At 40.9% G+C, this 14,865-nt stretch overlaps 1 protein-coding gene across 4 annotated transcripts in view; it reads right to left on the reverse strand.

The window, feature by feature from the left end:
- The window catches only part of ASTN2 (astrotactin 2), a 1,032,132-nt gene that overhangs the window by 377,807 nt on the left and 639,460 nt on the right, over positions 1-14,865 (reverse strand). The window contains exon 1 of one of the 4 annotated variants that reach the window (XM_031654867.1): positions 1,147-1,851. The exons of the other annotated variants lie outside the window; for them this stretch is intronic. Within the exon in view, the coding sequence (XP_031510727.1) occupies positions 1,147-1,292 (146 nt within the window). The 5' untranslated portion in view covers positions 1,293-1,851. Of the gene's footprint in view, positions 1-1,146; positions 1,852-14,865 lie in introns of those variants that run through there. 4 annotated transcript variants of the gene reach the window in all.

Genomic DNA, 14,865 nt, shown 5'->3' on the forward strand with positions numbered 1-14,865 from the left:
TGCAACTAGGGCAGGAAGGGAGACCTTGAAACAAGCCCTCGAAGAAAAACTGGACTCTACGCACTAGAATCATACAAGTTAAATTAATTTTTCTGGTAAACTGAAATTAAACCCATGCCCACGCTCACCCCCTATTTGTGAAACATAGGACTGAAAACGTTGTTAAATGTCCCGTTCTGCTTTTCTCTCTCAGTAAAGAGAGCATTAAATGTACTTCTTTCACGAGTACAAGATTATTTTTCTGAGTCACAGAATGTCAAAATATAAGCAAATATTCTAATACTAAGACATAATCAGAAAGGGAATGGAGAGGAGAAGAAAAAAGTCTATTTTCTTGAGTGATTACTGAGGACCGAATGCTATGCAAGGTGCTGTCAAAAGCAGAGGTAATGGCCATTGCAGTCTTCAAATGGAAAGCAAGGTAAGCTGGAAGAAATGTCAGCCATCCTTCCCCAAAGATCTCTTTTCACAGATGGTCACACTGTGGCCCAGACAGAGAACATGACTTGTCGGAGGTCACTCAGCAAGTTAGTCCCAGCATGTTCCCCTTTTAGCCTCAAACTTATTTCAAAACTCAGCTTGAGTCCTTCGAGAGCCAGCGCTGCCCTACAAGCTTTACTTGCATTGTTTCCTTTAGCCTTCCCCTCCTCCAATTAATTGTCCTTACAGATATGGACATGAGGACACAGAAAGGCTGAACACTGCACTCACACTGTTACATTCCTGCTGAAACTGAGCTTGAAGCCTGGGCTTAGCCTGGGCTTTTATGCACCAAACCTGAAACCTTTGTGACCACCTTTAAGACGTCTGCTTTTGTCTCCAAACTGCACTGACTAGGGCCATACAGGTAGATTCAGAAGGGCAGGAGGCTTCAGCAGGAAAAAGCTCCTGGCTCTAGGATGAGGCCTGGGCATGGGTTATATTTATTAACCCAATATGTATTTTTCTCATTTTTTTCTTTTTTAACCCACCCAACAGAAGGTTATAATTTTGGCTTTTGGTTCTTGGGCTAAAACAGGAGAGGCAGAAAGGTCATTCTATCGAAGGTCAAGGTTCAGCCTTGCTGAGTTGTAGTGTCTGATCATTTTCTCATGCATCCCTCACTTCTGTAAATGGGGCACCTGGGCCTTGGGGACACAGACTCACCCGCAGAACATGAAGATGGTGCTTGAAGTGGCATCGTAGGGCAGAGGCAGCGTCTGCTGCAGGCACAGCTGCTCACAGCCGCCATTAAAACCATCAGAGCAGTCAATGCCTTTGGAGTGGTCGTAGCAGCCGGAGCCATCCTTCATGGGTTTCAGCTCCTCGGGGCACTGCTCAGAGAGAGGGCAACAGGGTGGTTATGGCTTGGGAGGTTGTAGGCCCCATCATGCCCTCTCCTCCCTCCTGGAAGAGACATGTGTCAGGGATTGATAGAAAGGTTTTCAGTCTCCTTTGGTCAGTTAATAGCTTTGTGACAAGTTCCACAAGTCCCTTTACTTCTCTGAACCTCAGCATGCCCACCTGTAAAATGGGACTTTTGTGACTATCTTCTTATGGCATTGTGAGAATGAAGAGTGATAATGTCAGCAAAGTGTTGAGAACACTGGCTCACACGGCAACAGCATAGCAAATGTCAGATGCTTGTTAATATTGACATTGCTGGGATCATACGCATTATTGTTTCTACTGTTACTGCCCTACAGGGTCTACTGTTAGAAAAGTCACATGGGGAGGCTGCCAGATATATATGTAAAAGCCTCTACCAGTATGAGTTTAATTTCCAGCTTTTCCTCTTCTCACTATGTGACCCAGAGAAGTTACTTGCCGTCTCTGAGCTTCAATGTTCTCATCTAATAAATGGGCAAAATATCTGCAACTACAGATTAGTTGTGAAGCTTTTTTTTTTTTTTTTTGAGGCGGAGTCTCGCTCTGTCACCCAGGCTGGAGTGCAGTGGCTCCGTCTGGGCTCACTGCAAGCTCCGCCTCCCGGGTGAAGCTTAAGGTGGATCATGGGGGTGTATCCCTTACTTCAGAATTTGGCACATAATTTGGTACTCATAAAATGTGAATTGCCTTCCTTCCTGTCTTGAATTTGTCTCTTCTTCTCCACCCTTGTCCCTGGAGCCGTAAGTGAGATTCCTGCATACTCACAACATCATGGAAAGGGCTCCTAGCCAGTCTGCTGGACTCCAGTCAGGCCTTCTCAAAACCATCCTCCAAATGGCCAACAGAGTGCTAATTCTAAATAGCATCACTCCCCAGCTTAAATAAGTAAATGAATCTTAAAACATGTGAATCTGCCATAAACTGATATTCAAGGCCCTCCCTTTATAGAAAACCAAGTGCTCTGCTTGGCCATATGCACAGCCCTCCCCATAATCCTCTGGTCCCTAAGCAAACTCCAGGGAGTTCTACCTTCAATGGCCTCAGCTAGAATGCGCTTGTCAGTGGGTCTGGCACCTGCTATGCGCTCCTTTAGTGGAAAATCATATACTGTGGAGACAGATGGCTATTGATTTAATTTAGTTTTCTATCATTTGATGAGGCTGAGCTCATCTTCTCCATCCCAGCTGATGGAGAAGTAGTTTCAACACTCTTGCCTTCAGAAGAGAAAATGAGGTACTGGGTTTTTATTTCAGTCCTCCTGCTGGCATTTCTTGTCCACAAAGATTAACACCCAGAACCCAGCCTTCCTCATCCATCACCGGACATCACTGATTAAAATGCCTTCCCACCGTGAGCCCCCACCGTCCAACTCCCTGCTCCGTTTCCCATGCTGTCACCTAAACAACATCAATAATAAAACATACACATAAAAATTAATTTACAAAAACCACAATAACAAACAAAAAAAAAAAAGGTCAGCCCTCTTGGAAATTAAATTTTGCCTGAGAAGATTCTATAATTACAAATGCATGCAAGAGTTCTTTAAGACATTTGAGACTGGCGCCAGGAAGAGTGACAGAGAAAGTAGGTTATAAATGGCCTTTGTCAAGCTGCAGAAAGGTTATAAAACTGCTGCATTTTGTGCTTCAAAAATCAATTTTCCATGTGAGTGAAGTGCTGTACATATTAATACAAGCTCAGAGGAAGCCCCAGCTTGTCTCTGAACATTCACCGTCAGACAAGAGGGCACCTGGTCACAAGGTCATTTGGAGCCATTTGCGGGTACTGGGACCTGGCTTCAGTCTGTTTGCAGACTCGTGGAGCATGCTGAAAAGAATGACTGATCTTCCTACCAGGTAACAGAAGACACCTGGGCAGGGTATGGTCTCAGTTCTTCCCATCCCCCAGTGATTCTCTACCACATTTGTTTTTTAAACATGTTCACTAAACTACAGGTTTTATCTAAGTGCTTTACCTGTTTTAACTTATTTAATCCCTATAGCAAATACATGAGGTAGAGTGGTAGGGTGATAATGGTTCCCAAGGCATGTCTCTGTCCTAAGCCCTGCAACTTGAAATCTATGAATGCGACTTTCTATGGTAAAGGTTATGCTGATGTGATTGTGTCAAAACTCTTGAGGACACCCTCCAGGGTTTTCCAGGTTGGCCTAAATGCCATCACAAATGTTCTTATGACAGAGAGGCAGAAAGAAATTACACACACAGAGGAGAAGGTGACATGGGAGTGGAACAGAGATTGGTGCATTGTGGCCACAAACCAATCAATGCTGCTGCTACCACAACCTGAAAGAGGCCAGGCACGGATTCTCCTCTAGAGCCTCCAGAAGCAGCACCACCAGAAATCAAATGCCAGCACCTTGATTTTGAATTTCTGGCCTCCAGCACTGGCAGAGAACAAACTTCTTAATAATTATCTTAAGCCACCGAGTTTGCGGCAATTTCTTGCAGCAGACAAGGTAGGTACCGTCATGATTCCCATTTTGCAGAGGAGGAAGCTGAGGAGAGGGTTACACAGTTTGGTGGTGACAGAGGCAGAGCTTCTCAGGCTTCCCAACTTTGTTGCTATTAACTGCCTAATGGGCAAGCCACTTCACCACCCTGTCATTTACTGACTGACTGACATCTAGTTGTAGGAAGTCCTGTCATTTACTGACTGACTGACATCTAGTTGTAGGAAGTCCTGTCATTTACTGGCTGACTGACGTGTAGCTGTAGGAAGTCCTGTTATTTACTGGCTGACTGACATCTAGTTGTAGGAAGATAGAACAAGGCAGGGCTTAGAGCTGATCTAACCTCCTTACTTTAGAACTGAGGCCCAGAAAGTTAGAGGACATCACCCCATATTCCTCAGCACATGAATGGAGAACGTGAAGCCAGGCTTCCCTTGCCCCAGCTTGGTGTTCTCTGTCCACTACACTCACTTCCCTTCAGGTTAAAGCATTTTGCAAACTTGCAGATCCTATAGTCTCTCTCCCCAAGATGATTTGCTGATGGGAAACTGAGGGTCAGGAAGGTAAGGGGACTTGACCAACATCACACAGCAAATTAAAGGTAAGATTTGATCCATGCCTGTGGGAAAGGCTTTCTAAGTACATGAAGTGGGTTTACCAGTTACCATCATTCCTTCCTCTGTCATGGACTTCATGCCCTGTACCTTTGAGGATGAGTAGGGGCAGATGAGATCTAGCCATCGTTTGAGATTATCTGTATATTATTAGTGTTTAATTAGCTTTTTGCTTATTATCTGTCTCCTCCACCAAAAGGTAAATGTTATAATAGTATGGACCATGTGACTTTACCTAAGCCATCTGGCATATAGTTGGTACCTGTTATTTGCTGAATGAATAGGTGGAGTGCCAGAAATGACATTTAGTGTGTCTGTATATTAACTTTGGATCTGAATCCACACTACTCTTATAAGTTATATAACCTTCAGGCAGTGACATAAAGTCTCCTATCTTCACGTGATTACTGTGATGGGTAAATAGTATGGTCACCAGCTTCAAAGATGGTCCCCAGTGATTCCTGCCTTCTGGTATTAAGACTTGTGTAATCCCCTCCTACACTGCACCAGAATTGGTCTATGTGACCAATCGTATGTGGCAGAAGAGGAGGTATGTGGCTTCTAAAGGTAGATCATAAGAGAGATCTTTCTCTCCCTCTGTCTGTCTCTCGCTCTCTCTCATCACTTGCTGTAGTGAAAGCAAGCTGCCATGTTTTCAGCAGCCCTATGGAGAGTCTCGTGTGGCAAGGAAGTAAAGCCTCTGGCCAACAGCCAGTAAGGCTGGGGCCTGCCAGCAAAACATGAGTGAGCCTGCAAATAAACTATCCCGCCCCAATCCAAGCTTGTTCAGATATTGGCAACCCCAGCTGACATTTTGACTGAGACTTTGTAGGGGTGGGCCAGAACCACACATCTAAGCTGTTCTTGAATTTCTGACCCTTAACAATTCTGTGGGATAATAAATACTTTTTGTTTTAAGTGACTTGATTTTTGAGATAATTTGTTACACAGCAATAGCTAACTAATACAGTGAGATAAATGTATGCAGATAAATGTATGCAGTAATCAGCAAGTAGTTCTGCTGTTACAGGTATTTGTAAAGAGCTTAGAATCTGGTTTGAGAGATAAATATACATATCTGTCAGAGAATTAGTTAGTTATAGAACACTCATAAAGAAGTATGGTAAAATGTGTTTGGGAAAATAAAAACTCCGCAAATGTGAGTGACTATGGAATACTGAAACCGGGAGATTTTAGTCTTTTCTCCTCTTGTAGGAAGGGAACCCTGTAGGAAGGAAGCTCCTACAAGAAGAGAAAAGAGACATCTAATGTGCTGGAAGAGGAAGACTAGAATTCATTACCATCACTGCCGCTTGCTTGCCTTGTGACCTTGGACAAGTCCTTGAAACTATTTTGGCCTGTTTTCTTTCTATAAGTGGAGGAGCCAGTTTGGAGACAAGAATATGAGGACTAAAGTCAGGCCTGAATTCCAATGAAAGATTTGTGACACTGAGCATATAAGCAGGATGCCTCACCTCAGAGACAGCCTCAGGTTCCTCATCTGTAAAATGCAAATAATGTCTCTCTTGGAGGCACTTCTGAAGATTGTATGAGAAAACACTTCTGAAATATCTGGCTTTAGAGCTGGTACATAATAGATGCCTAATAAATGAAGACTAAATGTATGGGGATATATAAACAAGTTATAAATTAACCGAAACCCCAGAAGAAATCCTAGCTTAGTTGGGAAGAATCACGATGTCTGACTAGATACAGGTAGGATGTACCTCCTCCATGGAGAGGAACCAGAATAATAAGTAGATACACACATTTCAAACAGATCGTCTAGAAGAGAATGCTAAGATTCATCAGAGAAGAAATGAGAAGCACCAGGAGTAAGTAAATAGAGACTTTGAGGCAGTTTGCCTAGTCAGAAACCAACTGAGAGCTGGAATGGGCTCCTGGATGTGGGGTAACAGTAAGAGAGAACCCCCCAGGGCTCCAAAATGGGGTTTTACACCTTGGCTGTGGGGAAACCCTCAACCTACTGGGGCCTTTGGCCTGACATATGAAGTGCCTAACGGTTGCATAAAACAATTGCTACAGAATGAGCACCCACATAAAATCCCACAGGCATCTCAACCTGGAGTAGACACAGCTGGGCACTATTTTGAGAGCCAAGATACTGAGAATCTGCAGATATGGCTGCTGCTGCACTGTTCTAAAGAGGGAGAGGGAAGACTGGGTGCTCCCACACATCCCCAGGAAGCTCCTTACTGCCCTGCTGCAGGCTGCTATTGAGACTGAGACATGGATGGACTGTACTTCTCACAGCTTTTCGCCCACATTGCTTGCCTGGGATGAACTCTGCCTTCTCTGGTATCAGGCCCAAAGCACCATTTTTGACAGTTTAATGCTGAGCTGCACCCTACCATTGGCGTGAGTTTGGGTTGATGTGGCTGCAGCTGCTACCCAGCCAAGGAGGGACAGGGAGACCAGGCTATCCGATGCACATCTAGGACAATAGCCACAGCCCTGCAAGGGGCTGCTGTGAGACCAAGACTCAAGTGGGCCACACTCACCACAGTTTCTTGCCAATACGGCTCACCTGAGAAGGACCACATCCTTTCTGGTCACAGCCCACAGCTGGCACCATGCTGAGCATTTAACGCTGGACTGTGCCCCAGCCTTGGGGCCGAGTTTGAGGTAACATGGCTGCAGCCACCACCCTGCTAGGAGAGTGACAGGGTAGACTACATTCTCCTAAGCACACTCAGGACAATACCCACCATCCTGCTGTGGGTGACTGCGAGACTAGGGACCAGCCCGCCCAACTCATCACATCTCCCAGCGAGACCAACATGGGTTTCTTGAGTCCCAGTGGGTGGCTCTAACCACCATTACTGCCATCAGCCACACTACACCAGCTTCCCAGGGGCCCCAAAGTCTATCCATACATTGGGCCCACTGCTCCCACTACTAGCTTCTAAGCAAGCCAACTAATGGCCCAAGAATTAGCCCTCAAAAACCTACTAACACTGAAGCTAGAGTAAGCTGCTTTGGGGCTTAAAAACAGGCACACTCACCCCACTGTTGCCACCATCAGGTGTGAAGACTGGCTCACTCTGTGTTCAAGGTCCCAGCTTAACTTCACCACAACCTCAACTAACAACTGTACGCAATTGAAAACACAGTATCTCAAAATGTGTATTATTTAGCAAAATCAGTGCTAAGAGAAAAGTTTATAGCATTAAATGCCTACATCAAAAAATTATCACAAATTAACAACCTAACATGACACCTGAAAAAACTAGAAATACGGCCGGGAGCGGTGGCTCACGCCTGTAATCCCAGCACTTTGGAAGGCCAAGGTGGGTGGATCACCTGAGGTCGGGAGTTCAAGACCAGCCTGAGCAACATGGAGAAACCCCATCTCTACTAAAAATACAAAATTAGCCGGGTGTGGTGGTGCATGCCTGTAATCCCAGCTACTTGGGAGGCTGGGGCAGGAGAATCTCTTGAACCTGGGAGGCAGAGGTTGCAGTGAGCCAAGATTGTAGCATTGCACTCCAGCCTGGGCAACAAGAGCGAAACTCTGTCTCAAAAAAAAAAAAAAGAAAAAGAAAAAAGAAAAGAAAAGAAAAAAAGAACTAGAAACACAAGAACAAACCACACCCAAAGTAAGCAGGACAAAAGACATAACAAAGATCAGAGCAGAAATAAATGAAATAGACCCAAAAAGCAATGAAATGAAAAAATAACGTTTTGAAATGATAAAAATTGATAAGCCACTAGCAAGAAAAGAGAGAAGTCTCAAATAAATACAACTAGAAATGTAAAAAGAGACACTACAACTGACGCCATGGAAATACAAAAGATCATCAGAGACTATTATGAAGGCTATTATGTTCACAAACTAGAGAACTTAGAAAAAATGAATATATTCCTGACAACACAAAACCTATGGAGATTGAACCAGGAAGAAACAGAACTCCTGAACAGACCAATAATGAGTAGTGAGACTGAATCGATAATAAAAAATATCTCTCAACAACAACAGAAAAAGCCAAGGACTGGATGAATTCACAGCCAACTTCTACCAAACATCCAAAGAGAACTAACACCAATCTTCCTGAAACGATTCCAAAAAAATGAGGAAGAGGAAATTATCTCTAACTCATTCTATCAGGCCAGTATCACCCTGATACCAAAACCATACAAGGAAATAACGACAACAAAAAAGAAAACTATACACTAATATGCCTGATGAATATAGATGTCAGTATTTTGCTTAACAAAATACTAGCAAAAGGCCGGACATGGTGGCTCACGCCTGTAATTTCAGCACTTTGGGAGGCCAAGGCGGGCAGATCACGAGGTCAGGAGTTTGAGACCAGCCTGGTCAGCATGGCAAAACCCTGTCTCTACTAAAAATACAAAAAAATTAGCTGGGTATGGTGGCGCACACCTGTAGTCCCAGCTACTCGGTAGGCTGAGGCAGGAGAATTGCTTGAACACGGGAGGTGGAGGTTGCAGTGAGTCAAGGTCATGCCACTGCACTTCAGCCTGGGTGACAGAGCGAGACTCCGTCTCCCCCCCCAAAAAATACTAGCAAATCAAATCCAACAGCACACCATGATCAGGTGAAATTTATCCCTTTGATGTAATGAGGATTCGAATATCCAAATCAATAAACGTGATACATCACATAAACAGAATTCAGGACAAAAGCCATACAATAATCTCCATAGATGCAGAAAAAAAAAGCATTCAATAAAATTCAACATCCTTTGATGATAAAAACATATCCTCAACAGAGTAAGTATTTAAGATACACACCTCAACATAGTAAAGACCATGACCCACAGCCGATATCTTATGCGGAGGGGGAGGAAGCATTTCCTCTAAGAATTAGAACAAGACAAAGACGTCCCCTTTCAACACTCTTATTCAACATAGCACTGGAAGTTCTCATCAGAGAAGTCAGGACAGAGAAAAAATAAAAGTTATCCAAGTTGGAAAAGAAGAAGTCAAATTATCCGTGTTTGCTGTGTCTTATATCTAAAAATCCCTAAAGACTCTATCAAGTTCAAGATAAAAATAACATGCAGAAATCAGTAGCATTTCTATAAACCAAAAAAAAAACCTAAGCTGAGAACCAAATTAAGAAAGCAATTCGTTTACAATAGCTACAAAAGTAAAATAAAATACCTAGGAATATATTTAACGAGGAGGTGAAAGATCTCTATAAAAATAATAACAAAACACTGATGAAATAAATTGTAGATGACATAAATACATGGAGAAACATCCCATGCTCATAAATTGGAAAACCAATATTGTTAAAAGGATTATATTGCCCAAAGCAATCTGCAGATTCAATCCAATCCCTATCAAATTACCAACATCATTTTTCAAAGCATTAGAAAAAAAATCCTAAAATTCATATGTAACCAGAACAGAACCCAAATAACCAAAGCAATCTCAAGCAAAATAAACAAAGCTAGAAAATCATATTATCTGACTTCAAATTTTAGTACAAGGCATAGTAACCACAAAACCATGGTATTGGTATAAAAACAGGCACCTAGATCAATGGAATAGAATGGAGAACCCAGAAATAAAGCCACATACCTGCAACCAAATGATCTTTGACAAAGCCAACAAAAATATACACTGGTAAAATGATACTCCAGTTGTATTAGTCCATTATAATACTGCTATAAAGAAATACCTGAGACTGGGTAATTTATAAATAAAAGAGGTTTAATTGGCTCATGGTTCCAGAGGCTGTATAGGAAGCATGGCTGGGGAGGTCTCAGAAACTTAAAATCGTGAAGGAAGGCGAAGAGGAGAGAGGCACATCTTCACATTGCTGGAGCAGGAGGAAGAGAGCAAAATGAGAGGTGCTACACACTTTTAAACAACCAGATCTCATGAGAACTCACTATTGCAAGAACAGCAAGGGGAAAATCTGCCCCCATGATACAATCACCTCCTACCAAACCCCTCCTCCAATACTGGGGATTACAATTCAACATGAAATTTGGGTGGGAACACAAATCCAAATCATATCACTAATGAATAAATGGTACTGAAAAATTGGATAGCCATACACAGAAGAATGAAACTGGACTCATATTTCTCGTCATATATTTTTTAAAAACCTCAAAATGGATTAAGACCTGAAACTATAAAAATCCTAGAAGAAAACCTAGAAAACACCATTTTGGACATTGGCTTGGGAAATAATTTGTGACTAAGTCCTTGGATCTAATTAAACTAAAGAGCATCTACACAGCAAAAGAAACCATCTACAGAGTAAACAAACAACCTACAGAATGGGAGAAAATATTCACAGATTGTGCACCCGACAAAGGTCACATGTCCAGAGTCCATAAGGAACTTAAACAATTCAACAAGTAACAACAAATAACACCACTAAAAAGTGGGCAAAAGACATAAACAGACACTTCTTAAAAGAAGACATACCAGTGGCCCACAAACATGAAAAAACGTTCAACATTACTAATCAGCAAAGAGATCCACATCAAAACCATAGTGAGAAACCATTTCACACCTGTCAGAATGGCTACTATTCAAAAGTCAAAAAACAACAGATGCTGGTGAGGCTGTGGAGAAAAGGGAACACTTATAAACTGTTGGTAGGAATGTAAATTAGTACAACCTTTAAGGAAAACAGTATGGAGGTTTTTTAAAAGAACTAAAAATAGAACTACCATTCAATCCAGCAATCCCACTATTGGGTATAAACTCAAAGAGAAAAAATCATTACATTAGGCCGGTCACGGTGGCTCATGCCTGTAATCCCAGCACTTTGGGAGGCCTAGGCAGGTGGATCACTTGAGGCCAGGAGTTCGAGACCAGCCTGGCCAACATGGTGAGACCTTGTCTCTACTAAAAGTACAAAAATTAGCCAGGCATGGTGGCACATGCCTATACTCCCAGCCACTCAGGAGGTTGAGGTGGGAGAATCACTTGAACCCAGGAGGTGGAGGTCGCAGTGAGCCGAGATCACGCTACTGCACTCCAGCCTGGGCGACAGAGACCTTGTTTCAAAAAAAAAAAAAAAAAACCAAAGAAGAAAACCTGCATTCATATGTTTACTGCAACAATAATAACATGAGTGTTATTTCATAATAGCAAAAATATGGAATTAACCTGAGTGTCTATCAAGAGTTGATTGAATAAAGAAAATGTGGTATACACTCCTACCCCTCCCTTCTCCCCACCCACCCACAGACATACCATGGAATACTACTAGGGCAAAGGAAAGAATGAAATCATGTCTTTTGCAGGAACATGGATAGAACTGGAGGCCATTATCATAAGTGAAATAACTCAGAAACAGAAAGTCCAATATGACATGTTCTCACTTATAAGTGGGAGCTAAACAATGGGTACACCTGCACGTACAGAGTGCAATGACAGACACTGGAAAGTACAAAAGTTGGGAGAATGGAAGGGTGGGAAGAGTGTGAGGATTGACAAAGTACTGATTGGGTACAACGTTCACTATTCAGGTGATGGGTATAATAAAAGCTCAAACTTCTCCACTACACAGTGTAAGCATGAAAGAGACCGGCTTGTACCCTCTAAATATATAAAAATAAAAATATAAATAAAGGTAACTGAAACTATTAGCTGATTTTTTTCTTTTCCATATGTCTAAGTCCGTCTTTAGATCATTTAACAAATATTCACCAAACACCAACCTACTCAGTGCTAAGGAAATGTTTTAGGTGCCAAAAATGTAGTAGTAAACAAGACAGACAAGACCTTTCTCTCATAGAATTTACATTCTAGAGAAGAGACAAATAATTAACAAGTAAACAAACAAAATGATTATTTTGTAGAGTAAAAAAAATTATGAATAAAGATAAAAGTATAATACGATAAAAAGTTAATGAGGATGGAGTGAAAGAAGCATAAAGTTAGCCTAAAAATAGGATAGACAGACTTATTCCACTTTAGTCTTCTTTTTCAAAAGAAGTTTTGGCCATTATAATTCCTCTGCCTTTCATTTAAATTCCAGAAAAATCTTGTCTATACTTATAAAAATCATGCTGAGGTTTTGATACGAATTATATTAAACCTTTATATCATTTCGAGGCATGTGGGCATCTTTATTATGTTGTGCCATCCAATTCATGAATACAGTATGTCTTCCCATGTGATTAGATCTTCTTTGATTTCTTTCACCAGTATTTTAAAGTTTTGCTAAAGCTAAACATGGCCCATGCATATTTTGTCAGATTTGCATCTGAGTATTTGATTACCTTTTAGGGATTGCAAATTATATTGTATTTTTTATATATTTTGTCAGATTCACATCGAATATTTTGTTATGTTTCAGAAATTGCAAATGGTATTGTATTTTTTATTTCAAAAATACAATATAGCATGTTCATTGCTAGTATACAGGAATACAATTTATGTTGTATATTTTTCCTGTATTCTGAGACCTTGCCAAGCTTACTAATTACTTCTAGAAATTTCTTTTGTAGATTCTTTGAGATTTTCTATGTAAAAAAATCATGTGATCTGCCAATGGGTCAGTCTTATAGTCTTATTTCTTCCTTTCTTATCTGAATGCCTTCTTCCTTTTTTGATTTTTTTTTTTTCTGTTATTGCACTGGCCAGAATTTCCCACATGATGTTGAATAACAGTGGGCAGAGTGAATCTCCTTTTCTTGTCTCTGACCTTTTGGAGAAAGTATTAAGTCTTTCACCACAAATATGTCAGCTATATCTCTTTTATTGATGTTCTTCATCAAGTTGAGTAAGTTCTCCTCTATTATTTTTTTTGGAAGTTTTAAAAATCATTTTGGTGTGGAATTTTGTCAAATACTTTTCTTGTATCCATTGACATGACGATGTGATTTTTCTTCTTCTGCCTGTGATTATTGTCATGGGCCTCCACGTGAAGAGACCACCAAACAGCCTTTGTGTGAGCAACATGGCTGTTTATTTCACCCGGGTGCAGGTGGGTTGAGTCTGAAAAGAGAGTCAGTGAAGGGAGATAAGGGTGGGGCCGTTTTATAGGATTTGGGTAGGTAAAGGAAAATTACAGTCAAAGGGGGGTTGTTCTCTGGCGGGCAGGAGTGGGGGTTACAAGGTGCTCAGTGGGGGAGCTTTTTGAGCCAGGATGAGCCAGGAAAAGGAATTTCACAAGATAATATAATCACGGTAAGGACTGGCCATTTTCACTTCTTTTGTGGTGGAATGTCATCGGTTAAGGCGAGGAAGGGCATTTGCACTTCTTTGTGATTCTTCAGTTACTTCAGGCCATCTGGGCTTGTATGTGCAAGTCACAGGGGATGAGATCCTGACAATTATAATATACTGATAGATTTTCAAATAGGAAACCAATCTCGCATGCCTGTAATAAACCCCACTTAGTCACTGTGTATAGTTATCTTTTATGTATTGTTGAGTCCTATTTGCTAATATTTTGTTAAGGATTTTTATAACTGTGGTATATGCATGAGGGCTATTGGTCTTTGTAGTTTTCTGTTTTTGAACTGTCTTTGTCTGCTTTTATTATCAAGATAATGCTAATGTCTTAAAATGATTTGGGAAGTATTCTCTCTTCTTTAATTTTCTGGAAGTTTTTTTTGTTTGTTTTGTTTTGTTTTGTTTTTTAGAATTGATGTTAATTCTTCTTTAAACATTTCGTATATTTCTCCAAACTATCCAGGACAGGGATTTGGAGCTGAGGGGAGGAGGAGTCTAAAGTGACAAAATAAATTTCCTTAATTGTTATACGGCTTTCCAAATTATCTGTTTCATATTGGCAAATTGTGGTAGTTTGTGTTTTTAAGAAATCGGTCCATTTCATCTAACTCATCAAGTTTATGTGTGTAAAATTATTTGTAGCATTCCCTTATTATCCTTTTGATTTACACAAGGTCTGTGGTAATATCACCTGTTTCAGATATTGGTAATTTATTTTCTCTCCTCTCTTCCTTTTCAGTCTTACTTACGTTTGTTTAGTTTTATTGTCATTTTCATATAATCAGTTTTTTGTTTCATTGACTTTGCTGTTTTTCTGTTTTCTATCACATTGATTTCCTTCCTTCGGCTTCCTGTGGATTTATTTTGCTCTTTTTTTCTCTAGTTTCTTGAGGTAGGAGCTTAGATTATTGATATGTAACTTCCTCTTTTCTAATGTATGCATTTAGGGCTATACATTTCCTTCTCATTGAATATAAAGACACAGATATGTTAAAAGGATGAATCATGACTTTGAAAGGAATGAGGCACATCCCCCATATATCTCCCAACTTCCTGAGCCCAGTACAAACACATTCCTCCATATTTCTTTCAAACTTCAGAAAAACATCACCTGGGAGATCTCCGATAAGGAATGCTAAATGTAGAATGTTAACCAATTGTAATGCTGTAACCGAGAGAACTACCTTGTTCCCTGTAACTTTACATATCCTGTT

The sequence above is a fragment of the Papio anubis genome, chromosome 13 (assembly GCF_008728515.1).
Source record: "Papio anubis isolate 15944 chromosome 13, Panubis1.0, whole genome shotgun sequence".
In the NCBI taxonomy this organism is placed as follows: domain Eukaryota; kingdom Metazoa; phylum Chordata; class Mammalia; order Primates; family Cercopithecidae; genus Papio; species Papio anubis.